We start from the raw sequence: 23,660 nt of genomic DNA, 5'->3' as shown, positions 1-23,660 counted from the left end.
GTGCACGTGTGGGACTCACGTGCCAGTTGACTTGGAGAAAAAAGAGCTGCAAGTTTTGCCAAATAAGACAATGCTGACATGAAAATTTTGAAAAATAACGTTTTAAACCTCCGTTTAATATTGTCCATCTGATCCTTTTTATAATCCCTGTGTATCATCTTGTCGTCTCTAATCTTTTATTTATTTTTAATAAATTCAGATTTTTTTTAATAGATTCATTTTTTCTTTCTTTTTTCTTTTTTTTTTTTTTGTTATTGTTGCTTTGTTTTCGTATTCGGAGTTCTTTTGTCCCTTCTTCCATGAGAGTTTAGTTCATTCTTAAAAGATATGATATTTGATTTTATTTGGTTAGAGAATTTAGATCTTGTTTTACTAATATGTATCTTCGATCAATAGAGTTTGGTAGTGCGACTTGTTCCTCTATTGATGTTATTAACAACACATAGTAACTTAAACTCATCGGTGTACGTCATACGCAATAAGTTTTTGAAAAAATAATCTAAGCATAAAAGATCTGGAGAAGTTATTTTATCGTCCAAATCAATTAAAGGATCAGTTGTTACTATGAAGATTTATATCGGTCATGTTTCTTTTAGTTTTATTTTTATTATTCAAAAAAATATAAATCTTTTGTTATTGTTGAAGGATAGCGAACTTTCTATTAATAATAATAGTAAGTTTTTATGTCTGCTCTAATTGAGTATTTATAACACTTGATTTTATTATTAATGAATTATATCTCTAAAAAAAAAAAAAACCCTGTGTATCAAATTCCTAAAAAATAAACTTCCTTTAATGGTTTTGCTAAATAAGATGAGAAACAATTTACTGCGCCTGTGAAATGCATAATATCAACCGCCGCCACCACCATCAGAAGTAGTGGCCTGGCAAACTTTACATTTTTTTTTTTTCCGGCCAAGGCAGCTATCACTTGTTAAAAACTGGAAGACAAATTTTGAAAATTTTAAAAAATTTAAAAACTCAATCGTTATAGTAACTCCAAAATAAAAAAAAAATGAAAAATTTGGAAACTAAAAATATAATTATTCTTAGAACATGTCCAAGCCATACATCCAATTTTAGAGTTTTAATTATATATTCTATAAATACAGTTGACTTTTTTTTTTCATATTTTCAAGTGAAAATGGATTTAATTTTATTTTTTCAAACATAAAAGTATTTTTATACCATAATCTATATTACTATACTTTTCTGTTCTCCTCTATCATAATTTGTATTTACATATCAAACCTTTACAATGTGCAGGGGTGGCCACAGTTTCGGTTCGAAAACCGACAATTTCGATTCTAAAATCAGAATTGAATCGAAAATTGACAGTTCATGTTACGGTTTGAAACCGAACAGTTACGGTTTTAAAATTAAAAATTCCGGCCGATTTTCCAATCGATTTTCCGGCGAATCGCATAATTATAAAATAAAAAAATAAAAAATTAAGGAACATTTTTTATTGAAAAGTTAAAATTTAGATATTTATGAAATGATTAAAAAAAACTTGAAGAAAAAAGTTAAAAAAAAAAAGACTTGGAACTTTTTTTTAAAGGCTTGGACAATAATTAGATATTGGCTTTTGGAGAAATTATTTACAATAATTTGCACAATTATAAATGGGTGCGCTTAGAAATATTGGAGAGTAGAGAGCAGCAGAGAGAAATAATTTTGTGTGAGAATAAATAAAAATAATGGGTATTTATAGTAAATTTAAAAAAATCAACTTTCCACAAATTTCTTTAAAACTAGCCGTTACATAGTTATTCATATGGTTAATTTGGAGATTTCAAATAAACTTTTGAAAAAAGTAAAAAAAAATTCTGCTTGAACCGCCTGTTTGAACCGGTGGAACCGATTCTAATCAGTTGGAAAAACCGTTAGTTCCTCAAAACTTGAAACCAGAACTAGACCGCAGCCCTCGGTTTTGATTTCGGTTTGGACCGATTTTGTTAAAAATAACTTTAATATAACCTAGATCTTATAGTTCATAGAATTTATTCAATAAGAATACACAATAAGCGGAAGAGTACCTTGATCCATAACACCAGATCTATGTTATGGATTACCTCATTGTGGCAATTTGATTCTCACCGTAACAGCAGATCTATGTTTCTTCACTTTGGCCTTTTGTCCATAAGTGCTCTCTTAATGGTGAGAGAATTATCAACAGCACGGAAGTTTTTTTTTCACGGTCTCTCAAACAACCTATCACCGTATGTGTTTGAGATAGCCGTCACACTCTCTTAACCTACGCTGTTGATTTCTTTAATCTTTTATAAGGCAGAGGAAGGATATTAAAACCCTAACTGATCCTTATCCATTAAGCACAATAATCACTATGTTGGACTACCTTAATTAGAACCAGTCCTTTAATTACATGGGCCACATATAGAGTATTAAATAATCTAACAGATTTCGGTTCCAAAAATCAAAAAATGGCCATGGCTAACAATGTGAGCTTCAATTTGACGTATGCTTCGACGTCTTTAATGGTTATTAGTGATAATGTCGAATTCTAGCAACGTAGTGTGCCCTTTAAGGCATTTTTAAGGAGATGAAGCAGAAGAAGGGGAAGATAGGTGCAAATACAAGAGATAAAGTTTAGGGAAACAGAAATAGAAAGTGACGAATCAAGTACCCTCATTCATGTAGTAACGAAATGAGGTCGTTAATGATTAAGGCATAACTATACTTCAACTGCAAAAATGGCAGCATTTTGGTGTGTGAGGGGTTTATGAAATGTTAATGTGGATGATACACGAGGCGCTTTTAGGGCAATTGGTGGACTCACTAATGGCCACGTCATCACACTTTTAATAAACATTAGATGGAGACCATAATTGAAATGGAATAATAGTTAAGATGTTTATTAATAAAATTAACTCTCTGTTTGAATCTGTGTTTTTTTTTTTTTTTTTTTTTTTAAGAAAAATAACTATAAAAAATATGGACGAAAAGATATTTTCCCTTGTTTGGAAAAGAGGAGGAAAATATATTTATAGGTTGTGGCTTAGTTAGCAGACTGGATTGGATCCCTACTAAACACACATGTAAAGAGAGTGAAAAGCTTTAATTGTGACTAAGCCCCGAGCAGGATTGGTCGGTCCCTAATAATAGGGTTATTCGATGGTTTATAAAAAAAGGAGGAAAATATTGGAGGAATTTATATTTCACTTATTTTTCACTCGGACAGAAAAAAAAAATAATGAAAAAAATTGAAAATTTCACACATTTTATTAAATTATCTAAACACCCCAAATTAATTAATAAAATTTAACCCTTTCTTACATATCCCACAATTTAAGTAAGGATATAATTATCAATTTTTAATAATAACATTTACTTTATTGTAAAATTTTTCGAAAAATAAATTTTATTTTATTTCCTTTAGTATATCCAGACACAAGCGTGGAAAATAACAATAGAAATGAAATTGATAATTCCACGTTAATTTTTTTCTCCGCTACTTTCCTTCCTCTCCTTTTCAATCAAAAGGTTGCCTTTTGTAAAAAAAATTGTTAAAATAAAAAAACGTAAAATTCAAACTTTTTTTTATCATTAAGCCTATTATATAGTATATTGTTTTTAATATCCTTAGGAAGAAATTTAATGCCGATGAAATTTAATTTTTGGAAAAAATTAAAGTGGAGAAGTATTCTTTATCCATTCCATTAACAATGATACAATTTCACTTCATATAAATTTTATATTTATTTATACTAATAAAATAATTGCAGAAATAAAGTAGTAAAATTTTACAAATTTTATATTTTTATTTTATCAATTGAAATTATAAGATATATTTTTTAAGACAAAAATTATATCAATTTTGGCAACTATCAAGTTGGTGCACACTGTAATTATTTATCTATTTACTCGCTTAATATATTAAAATAACTTTATAGGTTTTTATAATTTTTCTCTATTTTGACTTTTTTTATTAGTTTTATTCTAATTTCAACATTTTGTAGTAATAATACTTTCGATTCAAATCAAAGATGAAGTTGAAAATAAAAATTATTTCTAAACATCATATAGCACATTTTAAAAATTAAATTAAAAAAATTCATTAACCAATCCAATAAATATTGTATAGATTAAATTTTAATTTTTGAAATTAACATGCTAATTTAATAACATAAATTTCTATTACTTACAAAAAACTCTTCGAAACATGATGTACAATTAATTTCATGAAATATAATTTTTTTTATGGACGTATTTTCTTTTCATATTATCTATATTTCAAGGGTGAAAATCTAAATTGTTAAACGTGTTTGGATTGGTAATATACTCAAATTATATAACAAATATAAATAAAATTTTAATTATTTTTAATGGTAAATGTCTAAAAAAATATTATTTTTCTAAATTTATAAATGTACCATTCGTTAAATGTGATTATAATTTTATATTTAAAAATCTTATTATTATCATTATTTTAAAAAATAATGAAAATAATTTTTTATTTAAAATTTTACTGTTAATTATAAATGAAAGTAGTGTTTAGGGCTGTAAACGAGCCTAGCCGAGCCGAGTTTTGGTGAGATCGACTCGTTTAAAAATAGCCAAGCTCGAACTCGACTCGGGTTCAACTTGATAACCATAAAAGAGCCGAGCTCGAAATTTATTACAAAAACGATGTCGTTTTAATATAAATTTTAATTGATTTTGTTTTATTGAACTAGCTCGTGAGTTCGACTTGCTCCATAAGATTAGCTCGTGCTCAATAAAACTAACTCGTGAGTTTGGCTTGATAAAATTGACTAGCAAGCTAATGATTCAAACTCGAGTTTGGCTTGATAAACTTATTGAATGAGCTCGAGCGAATTTTTATGAGCCGAGCTCGAATAGCTTACGAGCGGTTTGTCTCGTACAAATCCAGTGGTGTTGCTGAATAATTTCGAAATTAGAGTAAAACTAATAAAAAATCAAAATAAGATGCAATTGCAAAAATATATGAGCATTCTGATATACCGCGCCTTTATTTATTTTAACAGAAACTACGAAAAAGATAAAAAATAAAAAACCCAAATACCATGGCATTAGAGACAAGCAGGCCGATCAGCGCATGTAAACCAACCAGTTGGCCAAAAACCCCACTACTGTGAGTGACAACAATTTTTCCACCGCAGTTTTCGTTTCACTTCACCAACTTGTTATACTTTGAGGGACTTCCTCTTCTTTCTGTGTCTTAAATTTTTAAATTAGATTTCGCCTCTCTCATGGTAAGCTTCTTGATCTGTTTTTTCCTTTTTGTACTTTGCCTATCAGTCTTTATTAGTTTTAAAGTCTTGCGTTTCTCAATAATCACTGGTTATATGCATCTCCCTCCGTTTGGTTGCTCAGAAAATGCAGAAATGAAAGGAAATTGGGTAGTATAATGTTTTGATTACTGAGGTTTAGCTCCCTTCGTTTAATGCTTCTTAGTTTCTTTAAAAGGGAAAACAAAGATTGAAATTTGAAATTAAATGCGAAATAACAAGCCTCAGTTGCAAATTGGGTCCTTTTTTTATTTGTTTGTTATTTGGGTACTTGGAATTCCCTGATTCTTCACGGAAAAAATGATGTTTTCGAGACTGGTGTAGCTGTTGCATTGTCCTCTTAGTCTGGTCTTTTGTTTTGTTTTTGTTTGCAGTTCTAATAGGTTAGGACAAAAAATAATCATCCCTTGGCAAAGAAAAATTGTGGCTTGAAACAAGAATAAAAATTGCACCTTATTCTTTTTTTCACTTGTAAGAAATTCACAACTGAGGTTTATATTGTATGTCTTACTCCTTATAAATTTGCATTTTTTTGTATGTTGGTGACTTGTTTTTGTTTTTTCATTGATAGCCTTTGAGTTTAACGTCTAGGTTTTGAACATTTTCCTTTCTATTGTAGATTTGGCGAGGAATGTGTTTTCTGCTAAGTTTCATATTTCTTTCACTCCCTCTTTTGTTAATTTTTAACTGAAAATGGTCTTCTTTGTACTTGTTTACAACATATTTTACCACCAGAAAAGAGCAATGGCGATGTATGTTAATGTTCAAAATATCAATGCTTAAAGTTTAGGTAAGATGGAGAATACAGATGCAAATCAGCTTCCTGAAGTAGATTCATTGCCAGTTGGGTTCGTTGATGGCTCCAATGAACCTCTGGCTCCTCCAACTCCCACTTTAGAACAAGAGAAGCCTCGGTGTGATTGCAATGAGGATAGTATCTCAGAACTTGATCATTCAAATGAAAGAATACCTGAATTGACAGCAAATGAATCTCAAACAAGCCTGGAGAGCAATGGGAAGGCAGAAAAACTGAGACCACTTCCAATTTCAATGTCCGAAATCAATGGATTTGATGATTCAGTGAAATTAGTAGAAGTTACTGATAAGGCTGATGTGGAGCAGGCTGGAGATAAAATTGCCACACTCAATTCTGCCAATTTGGTTTCTGAGGCTTCAGTTGGGGTATCTGGATGCAATGAGTTAAAAGAACAAGTTCAAGGGAATTGTCAAAGTTCAGAAAGATGTAAGGATCTCCTCTTCCAATGTTTTTGTTCACTTTCTTTTCTTTGCTTTGCATTTTTCATTCTGGATTGTTGGGTGTTGCAGCCACTGAAGGATGTTCAGAAAGCGTTGAGTTGCAGAAAGGAAAAAAACCAGTAAGTACGATCATATTGCTTAACTTTTTTTGACATTGTACATAGTTCTCCTTATTGTTGTTCCTTTTTTATCTCGATATTTTTTTTTTTAATCTTCTAAGCTAGCATTATTCATACATTACTTAGATTTTTCCTTCTCATATAATTACTCAATAGTGTGAAGTGTTGTTTTTATGATTTATCTCCCTGTTCCTTCTAGTCAAGTGCTTATGTTTGACATTTGGTTTAATGTTGCTAGTCATTGCTATCTATATTGCTAAAATTTTTCTTTGCCCCTTTTGATTTTAGGGTCCTATTTTGTGTTGTATCTGGGATTGTCACATGCAAAGGTGTATGGCTAGTTTAACGGTCATGAGCACTATTGGAAAACCGTTAATTTCTACATACCTGGATGTGTATTGCAATAGTCAACTCATTGAGCAAGTACATTTGAAGCAATTGACTAGTATTTGTTTTCACTAGGTGGCACTATGCATGACATATGAATCCTTTATTTTTTTGGGCAATGTATATGTCTGTTTAGAAAGATTATCTGGTGTGGCAAGTTGGTTAATAGTGGTTAAAGAATTAAACATTTTACCATAATTTTGAAAGATTATGTAACTTTATTCTAAAGTATTGTTTAATTAAAGGTTTTTATTTGAGAATAACATTATTACTAACACTTCCACATGAGGTTTATTTGTTATTTCATTTTTTTTTTCTCCAATTGCTTATTTTATCTTATTCTATCTGAATGTCAAAAGACACTTTCATGTTTCATTAGACACTATTTATTGCCTCAGGAAACCGCTGAAGCCAAGCGTAAGAATGCAAAAAGGTCTTTTAAATCAGAAAAGGAGTTTCTGGAGTTCTCTTTGAAATATCAACAAGTTCTTACTGAGAGAGACACTGGTGAGTTCAATATTGTTTATCATATCTACTTCTATGGGATTGATTAACCCAAGATGTTTAAAGTCTGAAGATTCCAAAAATTTCTCAAGATGATTGATTTGGATGTCGTGCTTACTCTTGTGTGCTAATTATAGAGGGCTTTGCCTTTTGCTGTCCAATGAGCCATTGTAATGCTATCTGGAACCCTGGGTCAGTTAGAAATATTAAGAGTTGAAAATTATCCATCCAAGTATTTCTTTATTCTGCTAAAATTTAGTTTTGGAAGTTTTTGTTTTTGGTTGTAACTTGTAAGTAATACATTTCCCCCTTAATATTGATGCGATGAGATCAGATGAAACTTCATTTCTCATTGCCTTTATCCTGATGGTATTCTGTAAGAAATATCAATATTCTAATGCAATGCAATAATCAATTTTTCTTAAGATTTTAGGGGATGCTCAAGAGACAACTACATTGGAATAAACCATTTCTTTATCTAGTTCATTCCAAAGCAATTAGTAAGGACTATGTTACAGAGTTTTGAAAGTTAGATGAATCTCTCTTCAATTACCTTTTTCCTTTGTGGTTTTTGCAGCAATTGCCATTCGTGATAAACTCGAATCACTCTGCAGAGAGTTGCAACGCCAGAATAAAATGTTGATGGTATAGTTCTTATTTCAAACTTTTTATGTATTAGATGATCATATTGATAAGTCGATATTTGTTTTGATGTTGACGTCTAACATATCTTTTGACATGGTTTGAGTTGGCTTTTGTTTCCATGCAAAAAATGTTTCCCAAAAGCCTTTGAACTCTCTCTGAATATTTTTTCCATGTGATGGTGCGGATTTACTGCTTAAGAAATTGATATTCTCAACGATATGTTGTTTGTGCATTAAAAACAGTTATCCATTGTCAGTGAAGTAAAGCATATGAATTGGTATGTTTCAAGACCTCATAAACTTGAATAGTCAACATTCACGAGATGGCTTAGCCCCTGCTTACTACTTGGTCTTCCGAGAACAAAAGTGACAAACTGTCTTTGACATTAAAAACCAAAAAAATGCACCATAAAACTTGCAATACTCCAACTACTCCGAATTTTAACTACAAACTTTTTCTGGTCAGTTATGTGCCAACTTAAGCTTTGTTCAAAGCTAAATTTAATTTCAATTTGTGAGCCACCCCTAAATTTTTCTGTAGTTCAGCTTTGGCCTTTCTATTTATATGCAGTTGAAAATGGAACCTTGTTTGTTGCTCCTTTTTTGCTGAAGGATTTGTTAGGTGTATTGTTGCTATACGAAATCTATATTTAAACTGGAATGTAACAAATTGTCCTGTCTATATAATTTTATATTGATTATTTTGCTCTAGGAAAATATTTAAGCACCTTACATCTGCTTAAGAATCGGCTCATAGAGCCCCTTCTAATGCAATTTGTAGATGCTGTCCATAGTAATTAAAGGCGCAAGGCGCTCACCCGAGAGAGTTGAGGTGCAAAAATTAAAAAAAATAGAAATACAACACATAAAACTCAAATATATTTTAAGATATCAGGAAAATGAAAAGGAAGAATAAGTAAAACATGGAAAAAAAACGCACATAAATCAGAAAAAATTCAGCCACATTACAACTTATATTTTAAGGTAGAAAGGGGTAGAATCAAAAACAACAACAACAGCAACAATGCCTTAATCCCAAACTAGTTAGGGTAGAGAGTAGATAGATAATAGAATGCAAATATAGGAAGATAAATTGAGAGAGACATATCTGAATGGCTGCTGTTTAGGTGTTCGATTGTAGGAAGTAAGCACTAGATTGAGGAGTGGAGGCTGACTTGAAAAGCATATTACTGGTTTTTATGTTGAATTCTATTTCTTTTATTTAGTTTTTGTAACTAGATGCTAGCTGGACAGCTTTTTATTGACAGAAAACCCAAGGTGACTTGTTCAAGGATAAAAAAAAAAAAAAAAAGAAAAGAGAAGCCAGCCCTTGAGCCTTAAGTAAGGGGTGCTTGAGGCATGCCTTTAATAACTATGATGCCATCTGCATACCAACAAACTGAAGCGTTGCTTAAGGGATTTTAAGCAGTTGCTTTCTTGGAAAAGGACAATTATGTGATCAAATTTTGGCATTAAAGCTTGTTTTAATTGTTTGAAAACCTGGGGCTATTATTTCTAATGCACTTGTAATATCCAGTGCCAGTATTTCAACATGTATGCGTTTTTCCCATTTTACTTGACACTGACGGACTCTGATAATTTGACAGGAAGAATGCAAAAGGGTATCTACAGAGGGGCAAAATTTGAGATTAGATTTATCTGCTAAGTTCCAAGATGCAATCAAGGTTTGGTTGATTTTCTTCCTTGGATTCAATGGAGTATCTATGCTTACTGCCAAAACCATGTAGCGGATGCATTTTGCTTGTTCCTGGGGAGTTAAACTATCAGATTTAATTGAGGTCACTAATATCTTTCTACTGTAGGATGTGAGCAACAAGTTGGATGAACAGAAGGAGGAATGTTTCTCTCAGTTGAAAGAGAATGAGATGTAAGATGCAGGAAATTCATCAAAATGTTAGATTATTTTTCTTTCATTTCCTTTTCTTGAATGTGATGCATCGACATTTAGTGACAATATCCACAATATCTTGTGTATAGGAACAAAATCAAAAATGCAATTATATGCCTTTAAAATCCCCAAAATTGTGTCCATTTGACTGGCATTTTTTATAATCACAAATGAGAATCATGAGAGCCATACCGTCCAAACCAACATTTTGCATCTTTACTGTTCTATCAATAACAAAGTAGGCTATTTTCAATGGATGTTTGTTTGTTGCATTAGAATAATAAAATAGGACGTTTGATCTCAAGCTAGTACATTTTCCTGTTCTTTCCTCCAAAAAATTTTCCACTTGCCTAGTGCTGGTATTTTGGTCTGATTTTTATCTTAATTTGGTTGCTTCACCTTCTTACTGTTACAAGATTCTTCCCATGTTAGCACATGCACTTTTCTGTCTTCCTCTTTGTCCATTCTATTTCCCGTTAGCTCCATTCCCTACCTTCCTGTATCCATTTACTTTTGACAGAACAATGGGTTTCTTTTTGAGAGACATCGAGAACATCACCCAGATGACATGTTTTACTCATCTTAAGGGGTGCAATTAACAATTTCAAGCAGTATTACTAGGAAATATTTTACATGGAAGGAGTATATATGACGTGACTTAGAGTCTGTATAGACGTATATGAAGTTGATTTGTGCCTAACTTGTATCTTTTAGATCATTACTGAATCTTCCTTTCATTTTGGCCCCAATAGGTAAGCAAATAGAAAAATGTCCTAATCCCCGTACATGCAAATTTGAGTTTGACAACTCTTCTTCCATTTATCTGGAATAATTTCATTCTTTGCTTTGATCTTGTTTGATATAGATCTACAAAAACTATTTTGTGTAATTTTGTTTACCATAGAAGAGTTAAAACATTAGTAGATATTAATATGTCTGTAAAATATATATTGATATCACTATCATGGTCATCCACATGATTCTTCTTGCTCAGGTTAAGAAACAAGCTGAAGCAACTAGCTGATCAGTATACCCTTTCTGAACAGCAATATGCTCAGAAGGTAAAGGGTTTATCATTCACTTGAATATGAAGAATGCTTGCTCGGTCTCTCATTTAAGCTACTGTTGACCTTCTGTTGGTATTTGAATACACAGTTAAAACAGAAAACACTGGAACTTCAGCTTGCTGATTTGAAGATCAAGCAACATGAAGAGAAACTAGTCCAGGAGCAGTCTCAGATGAAAATATATGCTGAACAGGTGTCTCAATTATTAGCAACTGAAAAGAATTTGCGCTTGCAGCTAACAGCTGATGGAGAAAAATTCCAACAGTTCCAGGTTAATTTCTTATGGTGTGATGTATACCCTTGTTGTTTTAAGCTGATCGTGGTCCTTGGATTATTGTCTGACTTTTGGGCATTCATATATGGTGTAACAATATTAGTTGCATGTTTAACATCTATGAGCATTCATGAAAGATTCTTATTTTTGTTCTGGATGTGTGTTATTCATTTAGTTAAGGTTGTGATCAGTTCCCCTTTCTCCAGAAAATAGTACTGGATTTTTCTTCAGAATTTGGTTATTTTGTTTTGATAAATTCAGTTTCTGTGCCAGTCATCTCTCATTGCACTACAATCTGAGTCCCAGAGCTCAGGGGCGAGCTATGTGTTGGCAAAGGGGGCCAATTGCCCCCCTCCCTTTCAAAAAAAAATTCTCAAGCTACATGCCAGGATCGAACACTGGTTGATTGTATTTTTTATTGGTCTTTCAACCACTTTGTCCCCCCATCCATGCATAATCTTCCTTTAGACAATAATTTATGTTAGTTTTGCCCCTACCAGAAATTATGCTTTCCTTCTATAGTTCTGTATTAACATAAAGTTAATAGATCTAACATGCTAACTCAATTTGCAGGACGCATTATTAAAGAGCAATGAGGTTTTTGAAACGTTTAAGCAAGAGATTGAGAAGGTACATTTGTTTTCATCTTCAGAAAAATACTCTTATAAAATAGTCGTCCATTCTAAGTGTTATGTATGTCAATGCTAGATGGCAAAATCAATCAAGGAACTCAAGAAGGAAAACATTTTCTTGAAGAGCAAATCTGAGAAATCAGATGTTACTCTCATCGAACTTGTTGAGGAGGTAAGGACGGCTTGCATTTGATGTTTAAGTAGTCTGAGTTATTCCTAATCGATAATGAGTACTTTGTCACTAGGGTAGCCAAGCTTTCGTGGTTAGATGTTGAATTTCTGGTAGTGATTGAATTTATCCAAAGCCCCAAGAAGACCAATGCCTTTTATCTCATGCTAGAATTTACATAGTTTTTCTTAAAAGCTCAGCATGATTATGCTGGATAAGCTTTTATATAATGCTTCCCCTTGTCAATTTTTTATGAGAAGGCGTGTGATGGACCATTGTCAGAGGATGTAATGCTATTCTTATTCTCTGCTCCAGTTTTGCCTTTGAAACTGAGATGAGAATAAATTATATTATACTGGTGACACTCTTTAGACCCGACTACCTGGAATTGGTCATACTAAATGTTTGTACTGTTCGTACGTAGCTTTTTATAGCATTATTTGTTAAAACAGCAAAAATACCGCGCACACATGCACAGAGACACTCTCACATGTGCATACATGACTTGCAAGTTCTTGAGAAATCCTTGCTAATAACTGTTTAGGACCTCCAAAAAGTTAGATGAGGAACATTATGCATTTTTTATCATCTTAAAAATGAGGCATTCGCATTATTGTTTTGGGCAGCGTGAGAAACTGAAAAAGCAATTGGAGAAAACAAGGAATCAAAAAAAAAAGTTGGAATCTTTGTGTCGATCACTTCAGGCAGAAAGAAGGCAGAATTCGACCGGGAGCAACACTGCAGAAGCAGTTCCAACTTCGTAGATGATCATTGAGAATTTGAGACTAAGCTGTATCGGTAGTGGAATGGCTTTTAAAGTATTCTTTCCACTTTTCTGTGTGCCAATGGAATTCACAACTACTAAATTTGACTCTCTGAGCATAATTATTTAATGTTTCCCTGGTCAAATTGTTATCTCTTTTGTTTCTTGATCAAATGGAGATAGAATTGTAGAACTCCAGCTCTATTTTCACTCATTGGTTTGTGGAAGCTGAGGTGGCGTGTGAATTTGAGCACTGAATAATTTAAGTGATGAAAAAATTTAAATTGCAAAATTAGTCAATAGTATCTTGTTTTTGACTCATCATCTTAGCTAAAGTTTAGTTAACCGGGACCTTCTTTAGTATTATTGCATCTAAAACAACTATTTTAACTGAGACTTAAATTGGGATTTTTGGAGTCTGTTTACTTGCAGAAAATTGGAGTAGTTTTTCGGAAAAATTATTATTAGATTTCTTCAAATTATGTGAAATTTAGGCAATTAAAATAGAAAACATTCTCTGTTTAAACACCAAACTTTCTTCAAATTCAAACTGCTAGGTTCGATGGGCATGTTGAGGTGTGCCAGATTGAGATTTGACTTGAATTTTAGTGCTGATTCTTAAGGAGCGAGTAAGTTGATTTTTACCCTTTAATGTTTGATGAAACTAGTTAAAACAGCTGCTGCTACCATGGTTAATAGCTATTAAAAACAATTATTTTATATAATTCTACACATAAATATAACATGTTTTGTTCCTGGGTATGGTCACGGTTGTAGAAAACAATTATTTTATATAATTCTACACATAAATACAACATGTTTTGTTCCTGGTCACGGTTGTAGAAAACAATTATTTTATATAATTCTACACATAAATACAACATGTTTTGTTCTTGGGTATGGTCACGGTTTTAGAATCTATCGCTCATTTTGATTCAAAATCTTTGATTTCAATCATAAAAAATTTTTAAATTTTATTTTAAAAATTCTAATAAAATAAAAAAATAAGGTTGAAAGTTTTAAAAATATATTTCTTAGTAATCATCGGTTTCTATTTTAAAAAATAAAGAACCAAAATTAAAATTTAAATATACAGTTTCTGTTGCGGTTTAGAATTACAAACAACTGTAATTAATATCAGTTTAGTGCTAATTTTGATCGATTCTATAATTGATTATAATTTAATACCAGTTTTAACCGATTCAATTTCAGTCGATATGAACAGTGAACGGTGGTCATCCCTATCTCTTCCACGAAAGAAAGAGAGACATGGTTTCCGCTGAATGAAAGATGCAATCCAACGGCTGACATTTGCTACGCATGTCTCCACTCCACGCGCCAACAAATAACACCGAGTCCATTCCCATGTACAGGATTAAAGACTAAAGTAAAGCCGGTCGCAAAAACATTGTCGTTTAAAGAGTAAAACCGACAAACCAAATTAACAGATAAAACGACGCCGTATAAAAGGAAACTCACGTGTCTCCTTTCGAAATTGGAACATGGAAGTTACAGGCAAACAAAACATCCCCTTCAGAACTACCTCACTGCCTCGCCGCCTTCTTTGTCACAGCAGCAAAAACTCTGCAACTTCTCTTTAATCCATGCTGCTTTCTCTCTCTAGTCATTTGTTGCCTTTTTTTTAGAAGACGCTAATCGGTGCTTTTTTTTGGTGCTTGTATATGTATGTGTACAGAGTCCTTTATATCATCATCTTCTTTTTCTCTATAGTATTTTCCATTCTCTTTTTGTATTATTGCAATTTATGTCCTAATGGTTTCTTTTATTGTTTGCTTGTGTTTGGCATCAGATGGAACCATTAAGTTCATCAATTCCAGATTTTGGCAATCTCCAGAGCGGACATCCTGAAGGAAATTCAATAGAAGTTGAGGGTTTCAAGAATCGTGTTGATGAACTTTTCAACAAGGTTGATAAGGTAATGTACTTACAGAAATTTCTCTATCAAACTCTTTTTGTATGTTTGCTATGTTCTTTTGAATTTCTTTTGTAAAAAAAAAAAAAAAAGTTGTAGTAATCTTAAGTTAGTTATTGATTTTAGCAAGTTTTTAAATTTGTAGCTTGAGCAAAGAGTGAATGAGGTTGAACAGTTCTACTTGAACATAAGCAAAAAGCAACAGACTGGATCAAAAGGTAGTTCTATTGTCAAGGAAAAAGACAAGGAGAAACATGTACCTAGCATAAGGAAGCAGCAGCAAGATGCATCTAAAAGGGAGGCAGCTGCTTCAAAGAGAATGCAAGAGCTTATGCGCCAATTTGGCACAATATTGCGCCAGGCAATCTCTCATATATAATTGCCAATTGCTTATTTGAATTTTAGCTTCGGATCTTTTTGTGATTACTTTGACCACAGTATATTGCAAAATTGCTCAATCTTTTGACCCTTAATTTTCAGTAGATTAAATGTTTGTTCGTTTCTAAATTATAAATTTGGATTGAGAAATTTATCCTGAAGTTATTTTGTGTGATATAATTCCATTGTTGCTCGCAGATCACACAACACAAGTGGGCATGGCCTTTTATGCAACCTGTAGATGTCAAAGGTCTTGGCTTACATGACTACTATGAGGTATAATTTCATTCTTTTTTCTCATTTTTCAATTGCCATGATGCTATTGCATTACTTTTTTTTCATTGCTTTTCTGGTAAGGTTCAATAACCCACTTATTATTGTTAATTTGTTTTTATTCTAATCTTTCTTTGTTTAAAAAGTTGACATTTTCTTAATCTGCAATAAAACTATTTTTGTCTCCCTTCGACCTGCGGATGCAATTCAAGCCTCACATGTTGACACAATCTGAACACAAGCCTCACATGTTTATTTGTGCAACTTTCAAGGATCTAGATATATGAATGAGTCCAAGTTCCTGACCACCTAGAACAAATTTACACAAAAGTGTGTACATATGCTATGTGGACTAGGACTAGTGCAAAATGAAGTTTTTGGCAAGAATTTAATGATGTGGGATGGGTTAAGATGCAGGTTTTTCTAACAGCTGTGTATAAAAATTTGAAGCTTCACTTTGGTTGTTGATTCCTAGATCTTTTGGTGTTGGATCTAGACATAACTTTGACTAATTTTATTTTTTTTGTGTATATCTAGGTTATTGACAAGCCCATGGACTTCAGTACCATAAAAAATCAAATGGAGGCTAAGGATGGTACTGGATATAAGAATGTTAGGGAGATATGTGCTGATGTGAGATTAGTTTTTAAGAATGCAATGAAATATAATGATGAAAGGAGTGATGTTCATGTTATGGCCAAAACCTTACTAGCAAAATTTGAGGAGAAGTGGCTACAACTTCTGCCTAAAGTCACTGAAGAGGTAACATGTTATTAGCTTAGTTCATGTTGTCAGCAGCCTAATCATTTTTACTTCGAGATGAAAAATCAGCTTTATGTTTTCTGATATTATTGACTTTCAATGAACATACACAGGAGAAAAGACGAGAAGTCGAGGAAGCAGAGGCTCAGTTGGATATGCAGCTTGCTCAGCAGGCTGTTCATGCTAAAATGGCGAGAGAATTAAGTAATGAGGTATACTTCAACTTGATAACCTTAGAAATATAAATAGACTAGATGAAAAAACCATGTTACGGTAATAAATAGAATTCTTGAAGCAAGATATGTTTTAATACACCAATGAACTTTTTTCAGATTTATGATATTGATATGCATTTGGATGAACTCAGAGACATGGTTGTTCAAAAGTGCAGGTTTGCCATATAACTTTATAATGGATTTATTATTATTGTAGAAGTTGCATTATTCTAGGCCTTGGCTATGTACTGAACTCTGTTTTTGTCCTAAAACAAGAAAGTATTGATCTTAGTTGTAATAGTTGATTTTTCTTCCTATATTACATTTCATTATACTACAGTTTCCATGTCTCTCCACGTTGTATTCCTCTTTGTGCACCTCAATATATAATTTTACAGCATATCAAGTTATGCTAATGGATGGTGAAACATGTCGACCTTTATTTGTGCTATCTATTAAGCTACAGAATGTATAAACTGACTTGTGTTGCTATTTTCAGCATATTTCTTATCTAATGCTGTAAATTCATTATTCTAATTGCAAGTGCAAATGCAATATGCTGCAAACCGAGTAATGTTTTTACTTGGACACTGCCTGACTGACATATCTAAATGTATGTGGACTAAAAATTAATTGGACAAATCCGAAATATATTTTAATGACAACAAGAAGACCAAATCTTATCTAGTATTAAGAATGTGTTAAATTCTGTATGAGGTTAAGTTGTGCATGGTAATTTTCTTTGGCATTAAAGTTAATTTGAATACTGTGGTATCAGAAAAATGTCAACTGAAGAGAAAAGAAAGCTTGGGGCAGCTCTTACAAGATTGTCTCCTGAAGATCTCACTAAAGCATTAGAGATTGTAGCTCAAAATAATCCAGGTTTTCAAGCTACAGCTGAAGAGGTGGATCTTGACATTGATGCTCAGGTTATGATTTATATCATACTACTTCTGTCTTTATCTTACTATTTTAGGTTTTTAAATAATCTGTGTCTGTTTATGATCTGTTCCTTGTGCAGAGTGAATCAACTCTATGGCGGTTAAAATTTTTCGTGAAAGATGCCCTTGAAGTTCAGGGTAAAAATGCAGCAAGCACAGGTGGCAATAATAACAATAATAGTAACAACACCACCAACAACAACAATAGCAACAATAAACGGAAAAAAGAGATTTATGAGGCAATTGCCAAAACTGCCAAGAAAAAGAGTAAAAAGGCCTCTGCTTGATCTTATTGTACTATAGTACGGTGTATTTTTGTTCAACTTCACTTTAGTTGCATTACAAGTGGATCAATTCTTACTTTTTAGTCGTGAGCCTGACAAATTAATGGTGGGAAGCAGCAACACTGTTGGGTAGTTGCTTGGTAAATAGTATTTATCTTTTTGTCTTACTAATTGCTGAAATTAGTCGCCTTCTAGCAGTTGGCAAAAAAGCAAACAAGCTTGCTGAGATGGTGACGACTATTCTGGCAATTTGTGCTCACTTCAACATGTGCTGTAGTTACATTGTAATATGCATGACAACAATATATGTTTATCGCATTTTCTTCTCTTAGTAGCCAAGTCAAGTGCATTTTGTTATGATAGCATGTCTTTAACAAGCTTTGTTATTCATTTTATCGCCAGTTAGGAATGGTTCAAACTGTTATATTTGTGAAAATTATATAATTGTAAGTTACTTGATGCTCTGAGTTCATTGATTTAAAAAAAAAAAAAAAAAAAATTTATGTGCTGCTCTAATGTCAATGTAACTGTTATACTAGTTCATACAAAGAATTACAGATTTGAAAAGTTTTCATGACCGAGTCACACGCGATTGTCCTACACCCAAGGTAAGCCTTAGTCAACCCTCTTGCAAGGTATGGCCTACGCCTAAACAGCCTGAGTAGACCCCAATTATCTTTCCCCTGACAACCGTTGCTGGCAAAGACCTGTGCTTTATCACCGGTGGCCTTTGCCAGAAACATGGTTACTGGGCCCTGCCGATTCTGCCTCTCTCTTATATCAGTAAGCTCCATTTTTAATGGAATCCTTGTCAATCCTATTGTGCACTTGTGTTTCCTTGAACTAACTGACTGGTCTCTGAGACTTCTAGCTGAAGGATTCGAACTCTTTGTATGAAATGGTTTTGAATGGTTGTTTTTGCATAGCAACTGAGTTAAGCTTAGATCATTAATGGGTTCTATCTTCTGGGGTATGGTTTTTCCGCAGAAGATGATGTCATCAACTATGATGTCTTTTTTTGGGTCTAGATTAGTGGGGAAATCAAACGAGTATTGGTTTGAAGGATGGTTGAGTTGTTCATGATCTTGATTTTGATCAAGAGAAGTTTTGGGTTCAGTTTCTTGGTCGAATTGAAGGTCGCGTAAAGAGAGCGTGTCTTCAAATTCTTCTCCCACTTCATTCAGATTATTGGCGTTTTCCATTTTCTGTTTGGTTCAAAAGAAAAAAGAGAAAGAAAAAGCTATTCAGTAGAGTCTGAGCAAGATACGAAGTTGAGAATGTTTGTTGGTGGTTGCTGGATTGTCCAACACACACACACACATATATAGTGCGTGGAAAAGATGGTTTAATTTTGAACTTTTGGATTGGAGAAAGGGAGACAGATGTACTTTTCTTTTGTGTTGATGCCTTTCTGGAAGGAGAACCAGTAAACGAAAATGGGAAGAAACGGAAGTTAGAACTTGGAAGAAGTTGAGTTACTAGAAGAGAATACAATAGTAATAAAATGATTGTTTGACTCTGTTAGGAGGAGTAGAAAATAGAAGAACCTTCAAAATCAAAGCCAAAGACATTCTAGAAAAGCTGAATAACGAAACACTTCTTCTCATGCGTAATTACCAAGAAATTGAGGTCGATCCTAGACCTAAACATACCCTTCTGAATCCACTGTGAAATTTTTACCGCGATGGTAATTTTACCTTTAGGTTTCTGCCCTTCGAAATTACGGAGTGGATATGTTGATGGTAAAATCCATAAAAGCAGATTTAGGTTTGTATCCTTAAAATATAACGAAGGGAGAGGGAGAGTGGCAGGCTTCTAGAAACAAATCCTTGACTAAATGCTGCTTCCAAGTTTTAGAATTTTGGTTAATTAACTGATGACCAACAAACTGGCTGCAAATTTTACTGTTTTGGTCTAGGCTTGAAGTGAATGTAGCTAATAACTTTCCATACGATTTACATCAATTTTATAAGAGTTAGTTAAATTTATTTTTTAAATACAATTGTTCTTTTAAAATTAGAGTGTCTTGACTCAAGAAAAATATTGAATTAATTTGGGGCATTCCGAGAATTGAACTCGGGACCTCTCGCACCCTAAGCGAGAATCATACCACTAGACCAAATGCCCATCTGCTTGATGTTCTTCGAAAAATATATTTTATAACAAGGTTAAAAGACAGCAACTAACAAACTTAAAATGCCATTGTCGCGACTCTCTGCCTCCAACGCCCTCAAGAAACTCGGAAGCGAAAAAACAATGGCAAGAGCAGTCCTCCTTCACTTGCTTCGATCTCAATCCAAACGCCTCTCGTCTACAACCGTCCTGTCAGGTGTTTTCCTTCTTCATTTCATTTAATCTATCTTTTCATTTCTCTCTCACTTAGTACTCAATTAGGGTTTTTGTTTTACTTCCTTTCAACTTTGCTCAAAGAAAATCGAAACCCAATAGCTAACTTAGAGTTTAATCGCAACCCACATTTATTTTTATTTGTTTTGGTGCTTGTTCTAGTGTAAAGTTTGCTGGAACTTTTGCTGTACATAAAGGTTGATAAATCTATAAGGATTTAGAATGCTGTGATTAAAATAACATGAGAAAATTGTTGCAGAGAAGACATATAATTTGTTTATTAGCTTAAGAAGATTTTATTGACTAAACGGTGGTCATTTAGATTTATCATCTCTGGACTAGCCAGCTTATTTTGTGTTTAAGATTAGTAAAGGGTTGTCAATATCCATGATAATCCAAACTATTTTCCAAATACGTCCGTTGTCTCCTGTGATTTTGTGTAATGCTACTGAATTGGTGTGAACTTTAATTTTCTAGATTATCTTAAGTATCTCTTTCTAGTGTCATTAACCATTAGTAGTGCCATGTCAGGCATAGTGCTTGTAGAATTTACAGCCTTTTTTGGATGTTTATGGCATATTTTGCTTGGTGCTTCACTTGATTTTCTCCTGATTGATTCTTGCCCAATGGCTGCTTTTTCCGTATCTATGTGAACCTTTGCATGCAGTGATCATAACAGATGTGTTTATGAATGGTGTTTTTGCCTTAGTAATAAGTTACGAAGATTTTAATTCTTTGAAGTTGGAAATTTTGTGGCTTTGCATGTTATCCAGTTGTAAATTGTTTGTGTTTTTACTTCCCATTGATTTATGTGCAAGAACCAAAGTCGATTAAAGGAAACTATGATTTTGATTCGTTTAGTCAACGGGAACCATATTTTTTGGAGTATTCTACTTTTCACCAATCATTCTTTGTTATAAGTACAGGTGTATCTGTATATTGTATTCAATTTTTTTAAAACATCAAGCTAACTGTTTAAGCATCTGAGGAGACCAATGCTAGAAATACCTCTTTGTGGGCTGTTTATGTTTTATCTTTCGTTCTAATTCTACTGAAGGAGTAAAACTTACTGGTAAACTGTTTTGAACCTTTTTGCTGATGTTAACAGTCTGACCAATTAGACTTAAGAACTTGTTGACTGTCTGAGCTCCTGCATTCATATTCCGAAACATGCTGCTTTTCTAGTATTCATAAGTTTTGTTTCACCTTATAGTTGATTATGTTTCTTCAAGTTCTGTTTTGCTTTTAATCCTATTTCATAGTTTGCTCCTTGATTGCCCTTGTCTGTTGAGAATGAAGCAAAGTTCTGGTTCTTAGCACAATTCCTATCATAGAGTATATAAATGTTTATTCCCAGAGTGTGTGTATATATATATATATATATATATATATATATATATAATTTTGATAGACAATCTTTTCTAAGATGCAACCTCAAGAGGTTCTTATTGTTATTGATTCCTCCTTGCTTTAGGCTATCATGGTTGTAGGTTTGGCATATCATCAGATGCTCAGAGTGCCAAACCCAACTTTAACAGTTGCATTCAGATTGCAGCTTTTCAGAAAAGATGGGCATCTCAAGCTAGGACAACGGAAGACGATAATAGGATCAGCATTGGACCTCGCAGTGGGAAAGAAAAGGGAGAGGATGAAAAAGAGACTGGGGTGGTTTATTATGGTCCGATCTCATCCACCATCAAGAAAGTAAAACTGCTGTCTCTATCGACCTGCTGTCTCTCTGTATCCTTGGGTCCTGTGATAACCTTTATGACATCTCCAGATATGAATGTTATCTTAAAGGGTGCAGTTGCGTCTTCGGTTATATTCTTAAGTGCCACAACGACTGCTGCACTGCATTGGTTCGTTAGCCCTTATGTTCACAAGCTTAGGTGGCAGCCTGGCTCAGACAGCTTTGAGGTGGAGATGCTGTCCTGGTTGGCAACATACATTCCAAAGACTATCAAGTTTGCTGATATCCGACCTCCACAGACCAACAGGCCTTTTGTGACATTTAAGGCCAATGGGAGTTTCTACTTCGTTGATGCTGAGCATTGTCATAACAAGGCATTGTTGGCTAGACTGACTCCCCAGAATCCTCAGCATGAATCTGCTTTCAAAAACTTGTGATAGGAGGGTTTTATGGCTGCAAGGTTATGGAATGCAGAACAAGTTCAGTTTAGTAGATTGTGATAAGCTCCTGTTTGGTTTGAAGCAATGGCATTTTTGCTTGCCTCTTTAATTAGTGAAACGCCAGTATTTTGAGTTTAAAAATGGGAAAAGATTCTATATTTGATTTCTTTTATAGGTTGGCATGAATAGGTTGATAAATGAATTTTGGCTATAATAATTTCTCTTATGAATCTATTTTTGGATGATAAGGATTGTGTAATTTTATTATATTCTCTTAGTTCCAGATTTAGGTATTGATAGAGAGTTAACAGTGGGGTAACACGTGCCATGTACCTTTTTTTTTTTTTTTTAGAGGGGGGGGGGGGTGGTGGGAATAATTAAGAGATGTAAAGCTCTCGAGCCGTAAATTTTTCTGACAATGTGTTTTCTAAGAATTGAACATGTGTTTATAATGTGTTTTCTGGAAATTGAACTTGTATTCTCATTATGGAGATTGAGTTTGCTTACACCTTTGTGGAAATTGAAGTCGCTTACAATACCAATCAACATATTGTTAAAGTTGCTTACAATACCAATCAATATCTTATTGGTAGCACATGCCATGTATTTGATTAGGCATTTAGCCCGGGCTCTGACTCCAGAGTTGGGACTGAAATTACCGTATAGATAAATTCTAAGGTGTTTTTTTTTTTTTATATATTTTTTAAAAAACTTAGGGCAAAAAGAGAGATTTTGACTAAAATAATGCTATTTAGAAAATTATTTCTTAATCTAATGTTATTTCAAAACTATTTACTAATCTAATGTTTGTCCTGATATGGAGAGAGAGTGTTGCACTAAAACCATCAATTGAGTTTGTGGTTTCAATGCAATAGAAAAAGTAATCCATATTGACAATCAGTAAACAAAATAGTTATATGAATAAATAATAATTTTTATTTTGTATTTAGACTACCAATCCAATTGGATTGGTGGTCTCAATACAAAATGAAAATTTTAAGTTGTCAATTTGTCTTTTCACTAAAACACACAATTCGTTTGGTAGTTTTAGTGTAACTATAGGATGTGACTACTAGACAATAAAAGTAAATAGAAAAATAGTGTTTTGTTAAGAGTCCACCAGATTAATTAGTGGTTTCAATAAAAAAAATATTTATTCACTCAAATTATTTTTTCACCAAAACACTTTTATAATCTGGTGGTTTTGGTTCACAATTATTTCAAATTAATTAATAATAATATAAGTTTCCTAACACGGTTAAAAATTACAGACAGTAATAAAGTTCGAATTGAACTTGCATGGTGTTAAAAATTTCTTAATAACTAATACATAGAAAATCAATCATATTAATGGCTATCCACATGTTTTTCTATACCACACCTTGAAGGCCTCCTATAAT

At 33.0% G+C, this 23,660-nt stretch overlaps 3 protein-coding genes and 1 non-coding gene across 7 annotated transcripts; 3 read left to right on the top strand and 1 right to left on the bottom strand.

Annotated features, from left to right (window-relative positions):
* The first annotated feature begins 5,046 nt into the window (after positions 1–5,046).
* LOC105645506 (alpha-taxilin-like protein) lies at positions 5,047–13,298 on the top strand. Of its 3 annotated transcripts, none has more exons than XM_012231122.4 (12): positions 5,047–5,237; positions 6,064–6,516; positions 6,600–6,649; positions 7,435–7,543; positions 8,118–8,185; positions 9,792–9,869; positions 10,008–10,072; positions 11,088–11,154; positions 11,249–11,431; positions 12,008–12,064; positions 12,143–12,238; positions 12,862–13,298. In XM_012231122.4, exons 2-12 carry the CDS (start codon positions 6,069–6,071, stop codon positions 12,997–12,999), a joined length of 1,359 nt encoding a protein of 452 aa, XP_012086512.1. In that variant the 5' UTR covers positions 5,047–5,237; positions 6,064–6,068; the 3' UTR covers positions 13,000–13,298. The 3 variants fall into 3 exon arrangements, with proteins under 3 accessions (XP_012086512.1, XP_012086511.1, XP_012086510.1); XM_012231121.4 differs by having other exon boundaries at positions 5,048–5,237; positions 6,059–6,516; XM_012231120.4 differs by having other exon boundaries at positions 5,048–5,237; positions 6,009–6,516.
* Positions 13,299–14,487: 1,189 nt separating this feature from the next.
* Positions 14,488–18,123, top strand: GTE6 (general transcription factor group E6). Its single transcript, XM_012231123.4, has 9 exons — positions 14,488–14,682; positions 14,809–14,934; positions 15,077–15,292; positions 15,508–15,585; positions 16,120–16,344; positions 16,458–16,556; positions 16,677–16,735; positions 17,338–17,488; positions 17,581–18,123. Exons 2-9 carry the CDS (start codon positions 14,809–14,811, stop codon positions 17,785–17,787), a joined length of 1,161 nt encoding a protein of 386 aa, XP_012086513.1. The 5' UTR covers positions 14,488–14,682; the 3' UTR covers positions 17,788–18,123.
* Positions 18,124–19,839: 1,716 nt separating this feature from the next.
* TRNAP-AGG (transfer RNA proline (anticodon AGG)) lies at positions 19,840–19,911 on the bottom strand. The gene has a single exon. It is a non-coding gene; the product is annotated as a tRNA-Pro (tRNA).
* A 44-nt stretch (positions 19,912–19,955) lies between these two features.
* LOC105645509 (uncharacterized) lies at positions 19,956–22,508 on the top strand. 2 transcript variants are annotated; one of them, XM_012231125.4, is made up of 2 exons: positions 19,956–20,113; positions 21,605–22,508. In XM_012231125.4, exons 1-2 carry the CDS (start codon positions 19,981–19,983, stop codon positions 22,255–22,257), a joined length of 786 nt encoding a protein of 261 aa, XP_012086515.2. In that variant the 5' UTR covers positions 19,956–19,980; the 3' UTR covers positions 22,258–22,508. The 2 variants fall into 2 exon arrangements, with proteins under 2 accessions (XP_012086515.2, XP_020539491.2); XM_020683832.3 differs by having other exon boundaries at positions 19,974–20,113; positions 21,686–22,508.
* The last annotated feature ends 1,152 nt before the right edge of the window (positions 22,509–23,660 follow it).

This window comes from Jatropha curcas, chromosome 6, assembly GCF_041381405.1.
Source record: "Jatropha curcas cultivar XTBG-Jc1 chromosome 6, XTBG_Jcur_1.0, whole genome shotgun sequence".
Taxonomy (NCBI): domain Eukaryota; kingdom Viridiplantae; phylum Streptophyta; class Magnoliopsida; order Malpighiales; family Euphorbiaceae; genus Jatropha; species Jatropha curcas.
This window is presented reverse-complemented; position numbering and strand designations above follow the sequence as displayed.